Genomic DNA, 25092 nt, shown 5'->3' on the forward strand with positions numbered 1-25092 from the left:
CCGAGAAAACCGTGCATGGCCAGTGTCAACGGCATCTCGGCGTAAAATAATTATTAATTAAAAAGCCTAAGTCATTTAATACATTAGTTCTTAACATTTTCTGAGATCATGTTTAAAAATGACAAACATAGCCCAACAAAAGACTTAAGTTATAAAGATCAATATTATCTAAGACCCCAACAGCATTGCGAAACTCTCTAGAAAAAAGCGATTGTATAAAAAGTGCAGTGATTATAGATTGATAGATGACGGCTATAATCTTGTAAAAACGGAGGTAGCCGAAATCCACTACATTTTAAGCAACTCTTCGCTTTCGAACTTAGCTGAATAGCTTCGTCGCCATATTGTAATTACAATTTCAAACTTATTTCAGATCTCACTGCACGTTTCATACTAAACTAAATTTCCAATTTTACTTAGGGAGTCCCACCTCTTATTACGTAGTTTTTTGAGACAGACCGGGAACACAACAGTACAACAACAGTGCACATACAGTTCTTATCTAGTTAAATGACTGCTTTACGTTTATGTCCGGTGCCGGATTAACCACGTAGCAGTTCTAATTGCTACGGGCTCCGCGTATTGAAACCAACTCATCTCTGCCTGAGCGTAATTTTTTGAGTGAAACTTATAAAGAAGTGGAACATTGAATTTACTTAATGTGACAAAAACGTGAAACGTTAAACTTTTCCTACTAGACAAGACAATCCACATCAGATACTCGGTAACCGACTATTGTCGATCTAAATCAAGAGCTCTCTGAAAGACTTTGCTACGGATCCCGCGCTTGCTAACTCCGGCACTGCATTGTCGTGAGCAGAGGTTATCACTTACCTTCAGGTAAATGTTAAGATCGGTTTGTCACTTCTTATCGTAAAGAAACTACTGCTACTTACATTGGAGTTAGGCGGAGGTTGAGGTCGCATTTGTTCCAGTAATGGCAGTAGACCCAGGTGAGGTCCAGGGTAGAGAGAGTGTCCCCGACGCACCATCTCTTGTCGTCTCATGTGCTCCTGCTGCAGTCTTTGCAGCTCCAACTCAGCGGACACATTTCCGATATTCTATAACAAGAGAAAATTGTTTTATTAGATTTATTTTTTATGAGACTAAGTGTACGTACGAGTTCGGGTTCCTTCAGCAAAATTCTAAAATAGGCAAATGTAGAAAACCAAAGCATTCTTGGTGGCAGATTATCATTGACATTGACAAAGCCATAAGAGAGACCTGGCATGTTCAGGACCGATCGGGATGGAGGTGAGGTTACAACAACTTAAGTCAGGTGTTGGAACGAGTTCCGTGTAATGTTAATTAACTTACGACATCAACCCCAACAGTTACAATATTATCAGCCACATGCCGCTGTGTATTGCACGAAAACACATAGCGAAAAAATGTGCAAAAAAGATTCATTCGTTTTTCGTGAATGATAACTCTTACAATTTTTTTTTCTCCATATTAGTAAATCTAACATATATATAATCAGAACCTCCCTATGCAATGTCAATTAAATTTAACAATTACTTGACAAAAAGTCTGACAGTGATCACCTTAGGAACTGTAAGATATTATAAAGTAAGATACCTGGCTCACATTGATCTGTTGGTAACATTTATAAACAAAACACCCATTAGGTTCGCAAAATCAAAACATTACACACAACAATACTCAGGCTAAATTTCTTAAAACATTGACAAAGCACATTCAGTGTCCGTCCCAATCTCTGCGTGAAACCAGTTCCAAAAAAGAGGAAACTTCGATTAATTGCCGTTGGACGCGTGAGTGATGCCACAATATACATTTTATCAGGTCTTCATTAAGACAGAATTGAATCGTTAATGTTTGTACACAGCAAGACATTATAAGGTGTTGACATGAAAATATCACGTTGAAATGCATTTCCGAACGACTTAATAATGAGTTTACTGAAATATTTTCGCGATGATTACACTCACATTCAATGCCCTTAGTGTGGGTGAGGTCCTCTGGTTCTTAAGCAGACATCTTTATTATTTTCCGGGTCGTACATATAGCTGATAAATTTTGACAAGGAGACGGAAAATTCGTTCAATGTTGCGAGTTTTGCAGACAGTCAGAAAAGCCCTTGTTCAATTAATAAACTTATGACATTGCAAATATTACAGTTTCAGAAAGAATCCAAACAGATGCCTTCAAAATGTCATAAAATAAAGATATTTATGACTCCTACATTAATGATTTTCTCTCAAATGTTATTATTAGGATTGTTAACTAATTTCAATTATATATTATTGTGACTTTTATTCGCAGACACACATCGGCCACCAATATACATGTGTATTGAACATTTAATTATAATTATTTGTTCGATATCCCTTGGCTATTGATGATATCTGATAATTGTATTTATGTATTAATTCAGCGTTCATTTTAAGGTTATTAGGCCTTAACTATTATTTATTTTGAAAACATTTATATACAATTTTAGCTTTCTGCAATATTTCCTTAAAAGGTTCTGTTTATTTGTTATAGTTATTGACAAAAAATATGTTTATGCGTGTCGAAGGTTTTCATGAAAAATATAATGTGTGAAAAATAAAGATTTCGTTCGGGTAAAAAGATTCATAAATTCTTCTAAAATTTACTCCTATACGAACGTTTTAGTCTGTTTATCCTATTTTCAACCAAGAAAACTTAAATATTAACACAAGGAAACACCAATAATATTATATTAAATGACATAACTAATGAAATAAAAAACGCGTAGAGTGCTTGTAATAGCTGCCCCTTGTCGATACAGCCCCCCCGGCTTGATACCGGTAATCGAGCAAGTTTTTCCATCCGACAGACAAATTGATGTCATAACGAAACGGATTAAACTTTTTATTAAAAACAACAAACTGAGCATAATGTATCGCCGGAATCGGCAAGGGACAGATGTTCCCAAATAACATGCGATTTATCTAATGTAAAAAGACTTTTATTTAATGGCAGCGAGATCCTAGCAATTGGTTATGTTTTATAGTCGACCGCTAGCAGTTCGGCCGAGTTTTGTGGCGACATAAAAATGTTTGATGAAGTCGACCAGGTGAGTTTATTGTATTGATAGCAGGTGCTTTAAGAGATGTAGTCGTTTGGAAATAATATAAATGTGAGCGGGTCAATGTTTGGCTTGCCAATAGAAGGGAATGGGCGTGATGTGGTGTTGGCCAGAGTTGGCAGCAGGGCGTGGACGACGGTGTCAGGTCGATAGAGCACTGGGTATAAATAGATAGAGAACAGCATCTGTCAATATGTCCTTGAGTTTAAATCGATACCACGAAAAATATCGGCGAATCTATATGTAATGAGCATTGAGCTGATTCTTATTTTTACTAAGACAATCAAATCAATTAAAACAAAGCATGACATTTATTAAGGGTGATGGTAATTAAGTAATGGTATCACACAATACATTTATTTGTTTCAAATTGTGACTGAATCTTATGATATTTTAAAAATCAGTAGATTACGAATGTTTTATGATATCTTGCAACTTCATATCATCCCGTTGTGATCCTGCTCTGAGCTGGAAATCCCGTGTTCGAATCCCGGTAGATACAAACATTTAGATAATGAATGTTTCAAAGACATAGATATGTATTTATGTATATTTCAGTATGTGTATCGTATTATATAATATATGGTTGTCGTATATGTTAATGCACTTTTTAATTTTTCAACTCGCATGTAACTAAAAATCATAAATTGAACTCGGAATTTTTAGTATAAACATAAACGTTCAGTTAACATGACTCCAAATAACATATTTTTTTTTTACCAAAAATCAAGAAAAGAAAATTACATCGGTTGGTCTTCTTAATTTTTTTTCTAAGTCATCAATTTAATAATTATTTTAACGTTTAAATATGACTCGTGCGCCAAGCCCACCAGACCTCGACCTATGAGCAAGGTTACAAGAACTTTTATTGGCATAAGAATGTTTTTTATGACAGCTAGTAGTAACTCAATAACAGTAGCTCAGAAGCTTAAAGCTCACTAATTGATGGCAACTATGAAACAAAAGCTGCAGTTCTTGGGTTTAAATATATACCACGAAAAACATCGGCTATTTAGATAGGTACATAGGTATATTATAACGAGTACTGTCTCGAATACAGGACCATTAGAGCATAACATAATCTTTGACGGACAAGTGTGTGTCGGGCCCGTTCACCGTCGGTTCCGTACATTAGGTACATACCTATACTTATACAAAAGCGTTTTTATTAATTCTTCGTCATAATTTGAAAACTATAACACCATATAACAATAATTAAAAGTGTTACACCTTGTGCCATTGAAGCCCTTTTATACGACACCCCCCACCCTCCACCACATGACGCGGTTAACTCAATTCAAAATTTGGATCACCGTTACCAACAAAACACCCAGTTTTTTATAATTTAATTACAAATGTAAAGTTTTAAGCATTTTTCATATACTTGTAGTATAACACAGTATCATTTGCCAAATTTTATAGTTGTAGGTCAAAGGAAAATACACTGAAATTAATTTTGGTTCCCTTGAGAGTGTCCAAATATACGTTTCTAGCGACATTAATGACCGTATCTTTTTCAAGAGACTATAAGACCTGAGTATATTGTTTTAATTTCAACCCGAAACCTTCACAAGTTTACGAGATCTGTCAGTCTGTACACTTAATACAGACAGACAGACGGGCGGATACGGAACGGATACGGAACCCTTATAGTTTATTGTATAAAGTGATCCTATAAGGGTTCCGTTTTCCTTTAGAGGTACGAAACCATAAAGATCATAATATGTTCAAAATGTTATGGAGCTAACAATCATATCACGTCGAACACGGTTTTCAATACTCGTTGGATCGTTGACTATAGAAACTGTATTTACTATAGCTATATATAACATTAACCAACGTATCGACTCATGACAACATAAAACCATTGTCATCGTAAGTTCTTAAATTATATTATCTGGATGAAAGATACACGAAAGTGAGGATTACGGTTAAGGATAGATAAAACACCTATTACATAGTACAAGCTGATGACCAGATCACAATACCGGACATACCAACACAATTTATACACACACGCAGTGGCGCCTGACTGAAATACTACAAAGATGCAGGCGATTTTATTCATTAAAACTATTTGCATAAGATGTATAAATCGTTTTGTGTATATAGTGAAATATTCTAAAAGCTGTTTTGTGAAACAGACGTCATATTCACGTATTTGATCCGAGATCTTGGAATGAAATCATAATATTTGCTGTCATTTGTCGCCGCGTCCTCATTTCTAGATTAATTTGCTGCTACAATGGCTAAAAACAAATACATTAGCCTAACTAAATCAGTTTTAGCTGTCACGGTCATATTAGAGAAAAATAGAGACAGCATGCGAGCTTAGAGTATTGAGCGAATCCGATACGACAATAATGTTAATGTCACGAACTCGACTAAAATATTGTTTATGTCTGCTTAATTATTTTTTGTCGAAATATTTAATTGATTTTTGTGTATGTATGTGTTTTCACCAGTGGGAGGCTCCTTTGCACAGGATTCCGGCTAGATTATGGGTACGACAACCGCGTCTTTTTCTGCCGTGAAGCAGTAATGTGTTAGAATTGTGTTTCGGTCTGAAGGGCGCCGTAACTAGTGAAGTAACTGGTCAAATGAGACTTAACATCTTATGTCTCATGTTGACGAGCAAAATTGTAGTGCCGCTCAGAATTTTTGAGTTTTTCAAGAATACTGAACGGCACTGCATTGTAACGAACATAAATTTACATCAGCTGAATATCCTACAGGTCTAGTCCCTTATTGTCATAAAAAATGGAAGTGAGTGGAATGTCAAATTTGATATGAGGGAAATGAACACAATAATATAAATCGGTGGCAACTAGTTAATGAAATAGATTTGGGTGATCTATCATCAAAGGAATTATAGAAAATTACAAAACAACTGTAATTCAAATTCAAATATTTTTATTTAAAATCACTTATTGAAGGTCAAACTACCTATTTAAAGAGTATGCTACAGACCTGAGAAGAACGGGCGCAACAAACTCAACGAGATTTTTTTTAAATTTAGTTATTATATATGTAGTATCGCACAATAATATTTATAATTAAATAGCCTGAGAGCGGTCGCTTCATTCCCAGTCTGAGGTAGGTATCATCATCTTACATGAGTATAGCTTCTCCTTTAGAGTAAATACTTCAAGGTAAGAGGGCACGTTTCGCGGGACCGAGAATGACAAACATATTCGTATAGATAATTTATTCAGAGAGCAGATTACCCTCCTACTTGTTGGCAACAAGTGCCGCGATGTAAAAGTGTTGATAATTTAAATAATGTATTATAAAAAGGGCTGACAATTGGTTCAGGTCGGGTGAGGGCCGCACAAAGGCTGCATGCTGTGTTCTCTGCCGTACGATGACATATCACAACGAATTGCTAATGTTCTAACCAGCTTGGAGGAATGGACTCGTACATTTGTAATTAAACAATTTAAAAAAAAGAGGCGAATGCTGAAACAAAAACAACACATCTATAGACACATTGTTTATTTTAAAATGAGAGTTGTTTTTTATATTTATATAACTCAATCACGTTCTACACGATTATAGACAGATCACGTCATATAAAAACAAAGCTAAAATATGGAACATGCCACAAATTATACATTTAAATTAAACCTTTTAAAGGATTAAAACGAGTGTAATTATTTATAACTAAGTATTTACCATGATTTTTAAAATGTAACTGTAAAATATATGATTAAGATTTTCTCAATACACTTTTTTAATGGGAGGGGAGGGCAATCGAACGTACGGGTCATCTGTGTACAACGGCGCCTATTGCTGCCAAGAAGTAGTAATGTGTAGTGCGCCTGAGTGCCGTAGCTAGTGATTATACTGGACAAATAAGACTTAATATCTTATGTCACAACGTGACGAGCGCCATTATTTTAGTGCAACTCAGAAATTTTTGGGTTTTTGAAGAGTCTTGAACGTCACTGCTTTGTAATGAGCAGGGCATATCAATTACCATCAGTTGAACGTATCAAACGTATAAAACAAAAGTGATCACCTCCACCCATTCTATTGCAACACCAGAGGAATCACAGGAGCGTTGCCAGCGTTTTACAATTTTTTTTATCAAAAATTAAATATTAATGGCAAATAATGCAGTCCATAGCATCTGTATCAAATGTATTTTTGTATCTGCTTGCACAATGCAAAGAATTAATTATCACAGTACTGTAACATGATTTGTTAATCTGTGGTCTTGATCGAACGACTGATTAGTGTTGACGACCTACACTCTAGACCAACTGACTTTAGATATAGCTAAAGATTAACTTAAATGTGTCGCATTTGTGTAGATACCTACAAGCACGGCAATACTTCAAGCCGGCATAGATCCAGCCATATATTTTGGAGTATTATTGCTGGTCTGGTACAACGCTGAGCTGCTTGAATTGTCGGGGACCCAGTGCTCTGTGAACCGCTACATCAGTTGGGGTTGCGTAGAGACGTCGCTTCATTGTGTTTTTTCTACCGCATTTATCACGGGGAGTGTTCCGAACATCTGTATCACCAGATTCATGAACATTTGACAGGTATGATGCCAATGAAAGCTCCTAAGTCGTGTATTCATTATATTCTGAGTTACAAACGTGATTACAATATGCATAGTACATAATATTATATAAAAATAAAAACGCAAAATACAATACGTAAATAAGAACGGCTGAATAAAAAACAACGTGTACAGTTAAACATTTTGACAAGTGGCAATTAAAATGTCAGATCGATCGGGCAACTTGTCGACACACAAGTCGACGTCCAGATCTCATTGGGAGTCCTTATCGGCTTTCAGATCCGTTTATTGTAAGGGTGAATCGCGATTTTTAATGGTGCAAGATGCTTATCTCGTTTGCGGAGCGGAGCAGTGATGCAGCACTCTGGCGTATTATTATGGACTCCCCAGGTTTGTCAGACGATGATAACTTTGAAAAGACTGATTGTAGTTGAGCACAAAGCTTTCAACATTGTTCAGAGTGCATTGTGTACAAACATTGTTTTTGTTATTAAAATATCAATATTAATATATTTTGGCCTTAGATCATTTATACTAGATACACTGTGGCAGCTGTGAAAAAGACGAATATAAGCCCTGGCCTGTTTTCATCGGTTGTCTAACAGCAAGAGACTAGTGTCTATCTAGGCGTATGAATTATCTAAAACTTTGGCGATATAAATCGCCGATATAAGGAAATTTGTTAATCTGGGGAAATCCATCATCCAACAATCGACTTGTTTTCTTGAGTATTAACTCCGCTGAGATTTGTCTTTAACCAGTCTTGTGCAAGAATTCGACGAGTAAACATCTCCATCTCCTCGTGTTGGATATAAATCGCATACAATAGTTCCCCCTCAGACAAAAATCTACAAAAATTATAAGCTCCTTTGGTCCTTTTACACCAACTGTGGTATTTTAGAACATCAAGAACTTGAGGATCAAGCTATGAGCCTACTCTCACCTGCATGCTCTCAAGCAATGCTATGCTACTCTGAGACCTCTGGTATCGCACACGCTGACATCACGGAAGTGAGTATTTCTTTACTAGTCTATTGAGCGTGTATAACCAAAAAGAAATAGCAGTACAAGAAAATAGTTGATATAACACTTCACAAGATCCAGCACTAACTTTATTTAACATACTCATATTATGTTATTGCTATCTAGTAAAACAGATATGTTATCCAGATCGTATAATATGTTGAATATGAAGCAAGCGGTGTACGTTTTAAGATCGAACGACACATGTGATAACTAAAAAAAATACGGAAAACAAGTATTGACTTTGTCCGATACTTGTGTAAACATATTATAAATATAATTGTGTTTAAATTAATTTGGTAAATTTTACCCTGTCTGTTCGCTCTCTAGTCAACCCGATCTTTAGAGGTTTTTCGTTTCAAAAATAACAAGAAGGAACGCTCCTTTGATTTCTCTTGAGTTGCAAGTTGTCGCTGGTGAAAGTTATCAAATACCATCAGATAAACTCTACGGTAATTTGTCCTTCTCTGAAAATAAAAGATCAGACACTTGCCCATTTTCCCCCTGAAATATGTAGAAAAACTCTCTCGGCGCTCATAAAAAAAATCTCTTCAAAAACATTTTCATTCTCAATGTAATTAGACATTCTGCCTGGCACGTGGCGAAGCGTTGTCAGTCATCACAGGATCACTGGCCGCGCCGCACTAACTCGGAGTCACCACAAGAGCGGACGGGGGCCAATTGAGATCTATTCAATAAAAATAACCCCCGCCAAGTTTTGTCTTTTTGAGAGCTAAGCCCCGATTGTTTGCACTTCCTATTACGAGGGTTCGTTTCCTAATCAGCTCGTTTTAGCTTTGAGGACGATACAGTTTTGTTTTGATTTAAAATTCACTAAATACCTTTATAATGCAATATATAGATATTTAGTACTAAACCACTTTGTCAACGATTGGGAGGGTGTCTTTTTTGAGAAAAAGGACACTTCATTGATACTTTTGTAATTGGATTAGTAATTAAGCATATAGTGTAAAAACTATGCAGTAATTTTAAGGCTTTATCGAAAGACTAGCTGTTACCCGCGACTTCGCCCACATGAAACAAGGTAACCATATGAGTTGGTGTTTCAATGCTGTCACATACATATAATATACAATATATAGATCATATATACATACGTCATCGAAGGCAGCATTTATAAGAAACGTTGTCGTTCAACCGTTTTATCTCTTGCTTACTTTTAAAACCAGACTACAGCAAAAAAATATTTCCATTCTTGGGGTAAATAGCCTATGTCAATACATCCAATTGGTTGGAATGATATCCTAACATATCGTGCGCAGGTGGAATTGGACAACACGGACTCAGGTCAAACAGCTATTCGGAAAACTCGCCGTGATATATGCGGTGGAAGGTACATAAGGAAGCAACGTCTCTACGCAACAACTGCGATGCCACTTAGTATTAAGGGTGCAATCAAGAATCCCAATCAAACTGTATTAAACTGGATGAAAGGAAAACGCACTAACTTTTGAACGACAGAGTGTATTACGTACCTCAGGCAGAATTGATTCATGACACACTGTGCTCATAATTCTTTTAAATTATAAATACAGTTTATATTTGCACGAGATAGATTGTTTGACTATTGGTGGACTGTCAAGCGTCTAATAAAATGATAACAGTTACTTAGGAAATGTAGGTTTAAGCGAATTTAGACCTACTTGTTTATGACTGTTAGAAAATGACATTAAGGTGGGTCACGATTGAATTTTCTCGATAATACCTAAGTACTACGTACTAGATGTAATAATCCATATTGATTTGCCTGTAACTAGTTTCACACTCAGTGCAATAAATATAAGAAGTAAAGTAAATATAAAATACTAATGCGTTCATTTTATCTTCTTATTTTCCCTGTCTGTTCTCCAGGAGATTAGACGCTGTGTCCATTAGCGACAAAGCGCAGGTGATTCGCATGTGTGCGCTAAGCTTTATTAATCTTTCTACTGTTGGTAAGATTTCACACTTTTGCGGAATCCATTGATGTGGTTTACTACTTGTCTGTATGTTGTGACGTTAGATATATAAACTATACCATTGTGTATGTGTTTTATTCACACTATAACTTAAGTTGACATGAACGACACAAAACATTGCCGAGTGCGAAACGAAATATGTATCTATATGTGAAGAGGTTAAATGATGATGAGGAGGTGAGGGTTGAAGAGTATATTGTTCTACGTCTGAAATATCAGACCAGTATCAGATAATAAATATAACGTGTGATCAAAGAGTTATAGTTATAGTATCGCATTCTTTATGGTTGACATTTGGTGATGCTTTTTACAAGAGCTGTGAGAGACGATAGTTTTGTCTTAATTTTTTCAAAATTCATTTTCGCCTTTTTTCAAACGGCTTCCAAGATATATCCGAGTCAAGTATTAGTTGACTTGATTTTAATGTCATTTATTTTTAAGGGTGATCTGAGAGTTTTTTTGTTTTTCGCTTTAAAAATAATGTAATTGGTTTTTGACGTCAGCCATGACTGTTTGAACGGTATAACCAAAGTAGAAATGAGAAGTACCATCGGCATAAATTGTGATATCACCTTTAAGGTTTAGATCGTGTACATTATTAATATAGATTAGGAATAACAGACAAGAATAACAAGAACGACCCCTTCGCGACATCGAAAGTTATAAGTTCTTGCATATTTGATATTTGTTTATACGCTAGAATATTGTTATTTGTAAGTATATGTGCTGTGGCACGTTTTAAAAGGCCAGCAAGTCCATCGCTGGTTTTTTACTCAGGTTGTTCGTTTTTCCCCTATAATATAAAAAAACGCTTCGACCCACCCCTTCACGTATTTAATGCACAACCTCATAAGAGGACCAACGAGAAGTCACCTGTAGCCATATTCTCGTAACAAAACGAGAATAAGATCGTAGCGATGTCATGTCATGATGCCAAGATGCTCAATTTCGTATTATTATAAAACGAGTCGTTATGTCGATATGGTTCAGTTACTGGTTTAGAGAAATGATAGCAGAATACGAATTAGAGTTAAACGTGGATAGGATCGGAACTCAACAACAACACCACGCAGTCTCTCTTGTAAGATGAGATGAATAACAGGAGAACTGCTAGCATTTTAGACCGTTATTCGTACTGTTTTGTAGGAACTCATGTTACACCTACAAACATTGCACAAGGAAGAGCTAAAAACTCAAACAACCTACGAAACAGATGCCTGTTGTGATAGATATATTCAACAGTAATCCTCGAACCGCATTCGCGATTCAAAAAACGTGGAAAATTTGGTTTGGAATAAACAAAAGCAACTCAAAAACTCGGAGGGTTCTTTTAGACACTGAAGCTCCCCGAGGGCCTCCCCCACCCCCCGGCCCTCTCGCCGCTTCTTTCTTTTATACCTCACGTATTTTGTTTTCCGTTAGACGGCGGACATAATAATGTTAATTTTACAGATACCCCATATTATGCGTAGAATTCTATTTTTTTATGCTTATTTGTGTCTTAATGAATTATAATTCTCTTGATTTTTCTCTAGAAATACAGTAATTGGTCTTGAAGTAATAAATTCATACTTTCTCGTGTGGAGTTTGTTAACATGCTTATCTTGACGAAAATCTAATGAATTAGTTAAAACAGCGACACGTAATTCTTAAAAATAAAAGTTACCACTTCTGATCGTTGTAACGTCAACTAGTGAAGTTCTATCGATATCGATCCAACCGTTTCGGAAATAAGCCACAACAAATAGACAAATTTACAAAACATTTTAAAAGCTGTCAGTGTAGTACATGTTCTTCGTGGGTATACATAATATGGTTGTTAAAATATTAACAAAATAACACTAGTCTCTTTCATAGATGATCTTCTGAATCATTTAACCATTACTGCCACGAAATGGGGTGTTTATTTGAATGAATGTTGAAATGTTATATGTATAAGTGTAATGTATAAATACTTATATAAAACGCCGCTCGGACATTTTTGACGAACTTTTAAGAGGCGATTGGGAGTCTAATTACTCATTGTACGTCAACGGGCACAAAACAACATTTGTTTCTATTATATTATCATCATATGTTCATAATTTAATTTTAACATTTTCTAAGTGCTTCGAAGTTTTCCATCTTCCAGCATCACAAAAGCACTGAATCTCAAGCCCTTGTGCCTTCGCAGCCTCGTTACAGCCTCCACAACTCTAGCAAGCCGGCTATCTTTTCTTTGCGTTTCGTTTTTGATATCATTCCTTTTTACCGCTTGTTACCCGGTTAACTCGAGCCTTCTCCAATTATTTCCGGCTCAAACTGGCTGGAAGCGGTTACTTTTTTTAAGTTTCTTCCGAGCAGAAGGCTATTCCCTAGTTGTGCTCCCGTATGGAATGAGTTGCTTTAAATTTGTGTTTGCATCGCGGACAAATGTAGAATGTTTGCTAAGTAAGTGAAATTTGAGGTATCCTAGGAATACTCTTCTAATGTTGTTAATTTACGATTAATTACTTTATTTACTGTACACAATAACAGACTAGTGTAAAGAGTATAGACTACCTGACGTCTATCATCTATGTAGGTAGGTGCCTCTATCTTTTTCACGGATGTGAAACACACGAGGGGACGATATATCATCTTATTTTAGACGCAAATCCAAACTAATATATTCCACATTCAAATCCTCTAAAACTGCGTACTTCTGTGAATCTAATCGTAGGCCGGAGTCTAGTATTGATATAACTCCAATATTATAATGGTCATTCTAAAATATGATAAAATCAACAAAGGCCCGCTGCAATCAGCGTCAATCGACGCGTCAATTATATTGTTTTAATAAACAATCTCAAGAAGCATTCAGTGTTGACGATTGATACGTGTCAATGACGCACAGACGGACGGTCCGTCTGTCTGCAACTTGCATTAAAACGGTGCAGATATATCATCTCTATTAATTATAGATTCAATCAAATGGATCTAGATATTGTGGGAGTATTTTTGTACAATCGAAATAGAAATATATTTATTTATCAAAGGGAGTGACAATAAGATAACATATTGTAATCACACTTGGTAAACATCATGAAGCTGCATCAATTCGTAAAGGGCTTTGATATGGGAGAGGAACTGCTAAGGACCTCTCAGCCCAACTTTTAAATCATATAACAACTTAGCCTATATAATATATTACAATTTTAATTTTTGGCCAGCGCAGAACCAGATAAGAACCATGTATCATTATCCTCTATATAATATACTATACTATAGCAAGCCTTCTTTGTCAGAGAAGCTTTAATATATTTCTTAAATCCTATTATCCTATTGCTTTTAATCAGCTATCCTTTCGTACATCATCAACAGCTAGAAGTTTTGTCGTATTGTGTAATAATTTGTAGCTATAACAAAAGTTATTAAAAAACCAAAAAAAAGAGCAAATGAAAACAGTGATTCAAAGTAAATTTAAGATAAGCACACAGAATAAATTAAATAGAAAAATGAAAGCAATAAATAAATACATTATCAAAGATTAAGATAAATTAATCAAAGCAATGAAATAAATCTAAGATTATGAAAATAATTTCCGAAACCATTTTATATGGTGATTATAAGGAACGATCTAAATAATTTCAATGCATTAAATTTGAACGAACTCAATAATACTACAGTTAAATTTGAACGCACAACCGAATTGTTCTAAAGACGGAAAGAAAAATATCTCAATCCAGAAATCTCAATCGGCACGCGCGTCTATTTACAAAGATATTAACCTTTTGCCGTCGACAATAAGATCGAACGTAAATATTTATTTTTATACAATCCCACTACATAGCCGCAGTCTAAGAATAAGAAGATACCGGGGCACTTGCCTATAGAATAAACATGAGTCCATAAGGGCTGTCACCGGCCATAAAAAGAGCTCTACCACGATTGTGAACACGATTAACATGGAGAATACCACTATATAATTTATAAATAATACGGAAAATAAATAAATAGTTAGGTAATGAGAGTAAAGTATAATAATATTTAATTACAATAATTGTTAGTAACATTGTGGCAGTAGCAACCCTACAGTGTGATGTACCGACAGCATTACAATAAATGTAAAGATTGAAACACTTAATAAAATAACAAACAGTTCTGCTCAGTGTTGTTCAGATCTAAATACTTCTATACAAACAAACTTCTTTTGTCTGTCCAACTACTTTATAATACTTACTGAATGATTTGGAATGTTTATTGTACCTTCCTTTCGTTCTAACTCATAGGTCAACAAGTATTTTATTTTTACTAAAGTTTATTAAGATTTTATACAAATTCAAACTTTTTTCTGTAGTCCTAAAACTAAAACCTACCGCATTTATCACGGGGAGTGTTCCGCAGAGCTGTTTAACCTGATTCCTGCCGCCGAATTCCACCTTCGCACGACTCGTCACAAGTTAAAATATCATCCCCACCATCTGGATGTGTGGCAGTCCTCCACAGTGCGGTTTTCACGGAGCTTTCTTCCGCGTACTACAATGCTGTGGAATGAGCTTCCTTGTGCCGTGTTTCCGGGACGATACGACATGGGTACCTTCAAAAAAAGCGCGTATTTAAAACCTTAAAGGCCGGCAACGCTCTTGTGATTCCTCTGGTGTTGCAAGAGAATGTGGGCGGCGGTGATCACTTAACACCAGGTCACCCGTACGCTCGTTTGTCCTCCTATTCCATAAAAAAAATATATATATAAAAGCTAGATGCCTTTATCCGCGACTTTGCTTTGATATTACACTAAAAACACAAATCCTATGTCAGTCCAAATCCAGCTTATAAGCCATGTATATAAAATGTAAATTCATTGAGATTCAGCCGGTTTGGTGATTGAGTAATAAACTCATTCTTATTTATATTAGGTATTATATATATTAAGTAAATACAGAAAGGGCAAACAATGACATGTTAAAGTTATAAAAAACATTGAAAATAAATATCATTTGTAAAATCAAGACGCTCATTTCAATGTAATAATGCGAGTTGACAAAAACTAAATTTGACCAAATGAAAGATATTATCTTAAACACTGGTAACATCTCTCTCTGCTTTAAACAAAATGATTTAACAAGATTCTGCTTGCAAAACACATAAACATTACAAGCTCACTGGATTCCAAAATTAAAACTTAAGACGCAATAACAAGCAAGAATTGTCGGCCATCTTGAAAAAAAGTGTTACTTGTCACTTTAAAAATTCCCTCTTCCGCTCGCAACGATTTTAATAACGTGATCGCTTTCTTATTCTTTTGAAATCTGCTTTAAGTTGAAGCAATTTTATTGCTAGTCCGATCGGGAATACCAATCTCACATCCTGAGTAACGTCTTTGATGTAACCGCCATCGAATCTGCGCAGATCTAAACTCTATGGCATATAATATTAGAGTTCGAATACACCAAATAGATACTATTGCAGCTGAAACTGTATTCAGATTACGGACTATTGTTTTCAATAATTAGAACTAGGATTAGATTATAATCTGTGGCATTATACATTACGGTACTAATCACGTTGTGGTTTATTACCTAATTAATTATGAGATAGATATTTTGATTTAATTACAATAATTATAAATCAGTTTAATGTTAGGTATTTGGTCCTTCAATTTTTTTTATAATTTCAAGCAACGGATAAATTTTATTTTCAGATTCATTTATTTCTTTAATAACTGTTATAGTGTCATTCTTTACATAGAAAGTAAGATTGTTACGACTGTATTACTCATACGATTTTGTGAACAACAAACTATAGCTAATTGGAACAAAATTATGACTCTTTATGTCAAATTAAAGTCAATCATGAACCATCGTTTCAAATTTTAATTTATGTTACTGGACCTACCATATGTTAGAAAAAAGTTATCTCGTAAGAAGAACATACATAGTGTGCAGGACCAACCACTTGGCTATCTTACGTGTCGTCAAAATATAAAAGAGCATACTTACGTCTTAAAGATTGGCAACACATCTTTTCGCTTCCAGTATTGCTTACATCCTTAAGTAGTATTTTTTACTTTACATGAAGTAAGGCGCTAGCGTGTGCCCCCTCTTGCATAAAATAGAAACTTAAGAAATCACTCATAACTCATACCGGATATAAAAGGGGCTCAGTGCTCAGGGAAGTATATGCGATCCAAATATACCAAATCTACAGTCAAAATTGTGAAATACAAAACAAACTCGAAAGATAAATAGCAACATCTTCATTCTCGAACATCAAAAGGGAATTGTCAATACACTCGTATTTATAATAATGTTGATAATGGGACTCTTGAAAGAACGCCCAAATTAATTTTCCCAATTTCTTTACAGAGACGACTGAGTCTCTTTGATAGATTTGTATACAATAATTTATGCAAGTGGTCAACGGTCTGGGGGAGTTTAATCTACAGTCGATTTCTTTATATGGGGCTTCATTAGAATTGACTAATGAAACAAGTAAAGTAGGGGAGAAGCGTTTTGTATGTGATTCGTCATCAAATCTATTAGTATTTTTAACATTCTTAACTAAATCACAATAGGTATTATAGATAAGAATGCATTCAAAATACTAATTAAATTAGCCTACCTTATTTATGCTACGATATTTGTTCTTTTTATTACTTCTATTATTTTAATAATTTGCTGTAACTACAAAATTGTAGGTCGAAAATTTATTTTGTACTTAATTTCATGTCTTCCAATCAGTGGTATGTATGCACCAGTAACTGGAATTCATACCACAGTATGTTTAAGACCATGATTATTGTAATGTGTTGTATGTAATGCAGTTGGTGTGTCAGTCAATAAATAAGAAAACCATTGCGCGGCTCCATTTAACAGGAAGCCTGTTATTACTAATACATGCCCGTCCGTTTTTCCGTCTGTCAACAGTTGACATCATCCAGGTCAATATGACATACAAATAAACCTTCAAGATCTATTACTCCGCCAAGAGACCGTGACATGATGGAGGTACGAGAGAGGTGATAGCAGAAACATCAGGCACTCCGTTTAGCGTCTTTAATATTAAATTCCATATACAATGAAGTAAATTTTATTCCAAAAAATATCCAGTATTTAGCTAGCGTTTATCATGATAAAATACTGTAAATTTAAAAATCCTGTTTCAATTTTTAATGCGTTTTATCTTGTTTTGACCAAAAAATTTTGAAGTGAAAACGTCCTCAGCGGTGTTGAGCACTATTCTTGGGGTGGGTATAAAATGTTTAAATAACGTCAGGACACGTGAACTGATCGAAAATTCGTAAGACAGTCTTTGAAATTATAAGGTAAACGTAATAAGTGTATATTATTTTTAACCACATAAATGTTACTATTAAATAGAACTTTTAAACTGATTAATGAAGCAATTCGTACAAAATTATTCCCTTACTATTTCAAAATATTTAAAAATACACAACGTTAATGTTCAAGTTTTTATATTATGAGTGCAACCCGTATTTTTTTTTCATATTATGTACTTCATAGAATTTTAATTTTGTTCGATTTTTTTTTTAAATATTACAGTTTTCCTTTATAATGTCCTATACAGTAATCTTAAGATGGAATTTCCAATGTGCCTGTAATAATAAGATAGGCTGCGGTAGAAACAAGTGGCTTGGCAGAGTAGTTGAACACTAACACCTCAAATTTAAAAAGCAAATATCGTTTGCTCTGTAAATTTATAAATATCTATAAGTGGATATATCGTCACTCCATTAAAGATTCGAATCCTCCTTACATTACGAAGTTATAAGCGCGAAATCACATCGGATAAACATTAGCAAATGAAACAAACGACAAAAAATAAACATCCACCTAATTTGCGCACGGTACTTATCGGTACAATCAACATCGCAATCCAAACGCCTTTGATTTCGCGACACGATTATAGAAAGTTAATAATGTAACCAATTTATATGGGCCCCTCGATCCGACATACCTCGAAACAGTTCAAAGAGACAGGCCTCCAAATATTTAAAGTCAAAATAAACGGAGTTAGGTAAACAGATAAAGATGGTTCGGAGGGTGAGAGGTTAATGACAAAAGTGGAATTGCTTGGCGATTTATTTGAGTATAATCAAACTTAATAACTTCGTGTTAGATTGTAGCAGGATACAATATTTGAGGAGACTTGGAAGTACAACCGAAGATGACTGCTACGATGTTTAGGGAATTATTGTTATTATTAACACTCTTAAAGATAAAAAGTGACGAGACAAATTAAACGTTCACAATTGTAAAACCCAAAAATCTGAGCGACATCGCAAATGCGTCGTCCACTCCTACACACATTTGTCCAATAATTTCACTTGTGTAGCGCCCTTCAGCTTTTCAGCTGTGGTACTCATACAATTTGCATCCTGTGCACAGAGGGATCCCTTGTAAGTGTAAGTATAACAAAAAGAAAGTTCACGAACATGATAGAAGTCTTCGTGCAAAATACCTTAGCCGAGAATCAATTAAATGTCTATCGAATAGCATAAATAATACCACAAACCACACGGATTGCTTGAAGTGAAAACTTCTTTAGCCGCGTTGGCAACTTTTTGGTAGGCGTAAACCTTATCGGTTCGTGTCACCGACATGCTGATGACTGGCGCATGCGATAAATAAATAATTAAAAAATATATATAAATATGTAAAGTTAGATACTTTTTAGATGGGTGGGGAAATCTCGCGAGTTTGTACCACCGAATTACTTATAGCAGTATATCTGTAGCTATACTCCGAGCTGACGTATTATGCAACATTAATGCTGTGTATAAGTGAAATTGAATGGTTTTATACGAAAACATCAACGTGTATATACTGTGCATTGTTGAAATAGTGATTTTTTTATTAATATATTATTAAAAATATATTGATATTAATAATATAATTATTTTTAAACTTCAAAAATGAAATTTCAAATTTTAATATTGAAAGTTGTATGTTTTCACTTCTGTCGGCAGTCTCTATAGCTGCCATTTTTTTTAATAAAACTTCCATTTTACCATTCTAATAATATTCGTGAAAATTAAAACGTGTTTTTGTTTTTAAATACATTCACTTTCATAGGAAGGTTAAAAGGAATATACCTTCCCAGTCCCAACCGCTTTGAGACTCGCAAATGTAATCTGTTTTGTTAATTTTGAATGTCGTTTGTCGGATGTTTTTCATCTAACACAGGGAAGGTCAGGTATTCAGGGCTGTCAACCGTACATGTGTTCCGATACAAAATAAAACTCTAATAATCTATTTCAACTATGATTGTAGTTTATATAAAGTACTTTCATTCTAAATTTCCATTTCTATTGTGATATCTGAATGATATTATTATATAGAAGCCTGCTTTTGTAAATACATAGTTCAAAATGTGTGTAAATGGTTGCATCCACTGTAGGCAATCCTGTTAGTCTTAAGGTAAAATTGTGTTATGTAGTAAATGGTAGAACTTTGAAATTCATTAGTGTCATTCTTTTGCTATATTAATAAATAATTTTTGAGTTTTAGTTTTTCAGATTGAATTATATATATATATCTATATAAACGTTACATTTTTATTTTTCAGCGTGACGGCCGCATTGCGATATATTTGGGGTCATACGCTATGATCGACTTTTCCGTCATTGTTCTCCATAAAAAGTATCCCAAAAATCAGTGTCTCTTCAAGGGGTCAACTTACCGATACTAAGAGTAGGAACCGGAAAGTACAGGTCTTAGTATTAGTTTATTATACAAAATATAAATTAAACTTCTTTTCTTGTTAGTTTCAAAGATTATAAATATTAATATTATAGAAATCGATGATATCTTAATAAAATATTTTAGCGAGTGTTAAGCGTTACATGAAACTTGTGTGTACAACCTTAGTAAGTGCTTTAGGCTTTTTTGTCAGTAAAAAGAGGTGACAGCCCTAATTTTGTTTGCTACGACGATTATTGTCCGTTCCAATAAGATTAGGTTTACGTTTCAACTTACAGTTTGTCATCTCATTTTAATTTTCATTAACATTTTATCTTTAATGAATTAATAATATTTTTAGATATTTCAAGAGATCTTGATAGAGCCTCGAATAATATTCAAGTGAGAATAACAGACTGGCCGTTTGTGAAACATGAATTTTTACATTAGTATAAATTCATGTTTTACATAAAAAATATCACTTGATATGAACAACACAGCAAAAAGAAAAATAAAGAAATACCAATTAGATGAAATAAATAAATAAATATAGTTCATTTTAATAAGTTTATATTTATTTCCATGTTGTAGATACTTCTGACTTAACTGGACCCGCATGTATATGGGGTGTAACATGGAACAAGTAATCTTACTTGTAGCTACTTGAGGTTGCTCTCTTACACCCATGTAGTATTGAAGATGACTTTGTAACTAAAAGTATACAAGAATAGGCCAAGTATCACTGAGTTTGTCGTCGACCATTATTGCTTATTAGTGTAACGAACAGATAGGCTTACCCCCTGGTTTCCTCCCCCTCATTACATATCGTATTAATTTATAAATTCGATCACACGGTTACAGAAATAAGTTTTCTGGTACCTACATAATATAAGGCCTGAATTGTTAATTACTTACATTAATTAGATACTAAGCAAATAACTCAAGTTCAATATTCAATAGCAAATAAAGAAATTTGTAATTTGTTTTTTATTGTATTTGTCAATCCGCCGCGACCTAATTCACTTTAAGCATTTTTTTTTTCAAATTTAAAGTTGGTACAGGACTATGAGACCGAAATGCAACTCACACTTACCTAATTGGTTTTTAAATTGGAAAATTCTTGAAAATTACAATTTGATTTTACAAATATATCCATTTATAAAACACAAAAGAGACACTGTTGGTTTATTAAGTGGCAACTTATTAAAAATCGTATTTAATTAGATTCTTATTTATTATCGTAATAAAATGTTAATTATCATAATAATAATGATAATTTAACAACACATTAATAACGGCTTACGTCATTATTAATAAGGTGTTACAATCTTTACATCATAAAACAACATCAACGCTATAATCTCAAACTCACCGTCTCTTTTACTCCCATTATAAATTACACGGTTGTAAGTGAGACAAAGCGTTATTAATAGGGGGTTGTATTAAGCGTATTAGCGAATGGAAACTTCCCCCAAACAGGGGCCAAATGCTGTGTCTTTGTTTAAACAGATAAAATCTCTTTGACAATTTTCGCTTATTCAAATAAACCATCCCTTGATACATAATGACTTAATTCTGTTCAATATTTCTATGTACGGTTAAGTGTATACACATGGCTTCAGCGAATTGGGTATTTGACTCAATTTTTTATTATTTTATTGTAAAATAAGGTAAAATAATGATGGACACTGACAATAAAATTATAAACAAACAAAGAAATAGATACAAAGTTACAGGCATTTAAACTGTTGCTGTGTTACTTATATAAACGCGAAGTAAAGTAAGTATTCCGAGTTTAAAACTTTTTGTCCCTTTCTCACCTTTGTCACTATAAAATTACATGACAGGTAAAACTCTCATTATAAAGAATCGGCGCCCGTAACTTACCAAGTAACTCATCTGTTTGTTCGTCAAAAAACACTTGTGTCAAATGATATACTTTTTCAAAAAGATGCGCACAACATATTCCATACGAATTTATATTAATTATTCTAAGACTGTTAAGAAATCATTAAAACTCATACACTCAACTGTAATATACAAAATTTACACAAGTTATTTACATTGTATTTACATAAAGTTTTAATGTGAAGATTTAATACTGTCTAAAACTTAGTAATAAATTATGTACGCAGTGGTAACTTATGATTGAAGTTATTTATTTTAAAATAGTTACCTTTAGGCGTGCATGTCGAATAGTAATAAGATGGTTTTGACATCCATATAAAGGTACCTATACCAACATAGCAACACCTTAATACATTAAGCTACATACACAGATTTTCAGTGGATCATGCTACTAAAAATCTCTAACACAAATGTTTTTTGTTTAAAAAGCCCCCACTTAAAAGGTTGTTAGTGGAAGCGCCGAACAATCATCAATTCCAATCAGTTGAGAATCAGCCCCAATAGTACACGTGGGACAACAAGCATCGAACACCGATTGCCCGAAGTGCATAACGGAGAACTATTCTTAAACATTCGAGTTTGTAAGTTTTTGTTAATAATTATTGCAGAAATGTTTATTTGAAGACTGGCGGACTACTGTACAATGAAAAGGCACTATAATAAATTACTTGGGCATAACTCTTATAGGTATCAATAGTCAAAGACGAAAATATTTTCTCGATTTTTATATATTCTTGCTTGGTATTTACTAACTTTACCGAGAAAAATGTCGTATTGAAATTTAAATTTATACCGTACTTTTTAGTAAATAGATATACAGTTGATACTGTGTCTGTAATCTACAAATAAATATAATAAATAAAAGAATCACTATTAATTCATGTCGATTAAAATTTAAATTAATGACTATGTAGATATAGAGGAAAAAAATATAAGATCATTGATGATTTCTTTAACATCTAGATACCAAAATGAAAAGTAAAACGGGCAGAAGAAGAGAAGAAGAAGAAGTCGGTTGCTACTTAACTATCATAGCTACTTAACCAACACACATCGGATATTTATTATTTCAAATATCTACAAGAAGAGAGTAGGTCCCCATTTTTTAAACATTGTCTCCCCGCGATGACGCAATACTCCTCCATCATTAGCCCCCTGCTGCGTCATCGCGCCACCATTTGTCCGCAGTTATCGTGATTTTTGCGGCGTCCCTGTCACATGTACAATATGCGAAAAAAATTCGGGCGCTAATGTGTCGGAAGAAGGACAAGATAAGCGCTGAAAGATTTTTTTGCGAAGTTGAGTTTAATTTATATTTTTGATAAGTCAGCGACAATCTTGATGTTACGTTGCGTTTATTTCGAAACGCAATTAGGTGTGATCTAATGTCTAAATATCGGTACATAAACATGCATTTTTTGTAATCATATAAATCATTTCCTTCATTTAAGAGGCTGTTGTTTCATAACACTATCGAGTGAATAATACATTATCGAAACCTTGAAAAAATTGGTTTAAACATTTTAATACCTAAGGAAAGTGATTTAATTTGGAATGTGGATGTTGCTAGCTAGGCTAGCTTTAATGAGAAAAGACGATTATCATTAACGTTTGAACAAAAATGTAACTGGCTGTATGATAGCCAGGTGGAGTGCGGGAATAATTAAAAATAAATCTATGAACAAATCAAAGAAACGTGCAACAGAGTTCCATCTCAGTTCACAATTGTTTATTTAAATTCGGAATATTGTATTAAGTTGTCATAACGGAATATACCGACAACCATCGATAATTTATAGGTCTACATAAACTATGACAGCTGCAAATACAACGATAAAAATAGCGGCAAACTGTTAGCCTCTATTTTCAGCAACGTACGCACACAAAAATAGTGACGCATATTTTGTTTATGTTGCTGTCATGCACACTAAAATAATAAACCCGGCCTTCTGTCATGCGTTGTCTAACAGCACAGACTCTATCTAGACGTATAAATGATATAAGCTGCCAAGTGCCTTTTAAACAAGCATCTGTATACCACAAGTGTGACGGACACTATAATGAAGGCAGAAGAAACGTCATAGCACGTGCGTACAGAAAGCAGGAGCATGGCCGAACAACGGGCACAAATCCTCCGATCTCCAGCATTGTTCTGGGATGCCTGCAGCAGTCTGTTGTGGGACGGTCTGCGCTGGTTGGAGGAAGAAGAGTACCTGACACGCACAGTGACCCAATCAAGACTGTACGTAAATAGCCCAGTCAAACTTATACAATATTTTATAAATAAATAAGCGTGTCTTTTATTTATATCATAAATAAAAGACACGGGACGAGACGAGCAGAAAGTTCAGCTAATGGCAATTGATACGCCCTGCCCAATGCAGTACCACTCAGGATTTTTGAAAAACTCTGAACGGCACTAAAATTTGTTTTCTTTTTTCTTATTTTTATTTTCTGGCTGAATTTAACAGTACGAACAACTCATTCTTTTATCTCAATATGTAGTAGTCATAAAAACAAAAATAAACTAAAAACAATAAAATCAAAACTACCCACATAAGAGCTGCCTATTATTCTGCCGGTACAAAGTAAGGGTAAACACGGGCACTAAAAGGCACAAGTGCCGCTCAAAATGGCACGCGTCACGAACCACAACACACGCCACGACAATCGGAATAATTTTAATTAGAGAAAAATTGTACGGAATGTGTATTGCTGTAGCGTCAGAATAAAAATTTACAAATGTCAAGACAGTTGAGAATATTATGTAAGCCTTGAAGCAAAAATACTGGACACTTTAAATAAAAACCAGCTTTAAATTAGGTATTTAAAAGAGAAAAAAAGTTACTCAACTTACTAATGGCTGTTTTGGATCTAATTGGACTAATGTTAATGGATCAATCGTACTTA

At 34.3% G+C, this 25092-nt stretch overlaps 1 protein-coding gene across 2 annotated transcripts in view; it reads right to left on the reverse strand.

Annotated features, from left to right (window-relative positions):
* The window catches only part of LOC126978121 (transcription factor egl-13), a 343538-nt gene that overhangs the window by 11220 nt on the left and 307226 nt on the right, over positions 1-25092 (reverse strand). For both annotated transcript variants that reach the window (XM_050826857.1, XM_050826856.1), the window contains exon 4: positions 897-1061. In XM_050826857.1, the coding sequence (XP_050682814.1) occupies positions 897-1061 (165 nt within the window). The remainder of the gene's footprint in view (positions 1-896; positions 1062-25092) is intronic.

Source organism: Leptidea sinapis, chromosome 47 (assembly GCF_905404315.1).
Source record: "Leptidea sinapis chromosome 47, ilLepSina1.1, whole genome shotgun sequence".
NCBI lineage: Eukaryota > Metazoa > Arthropoda > Insecta > Lepidoptera > Pieridae > Leptidea > Leptidea sinapis.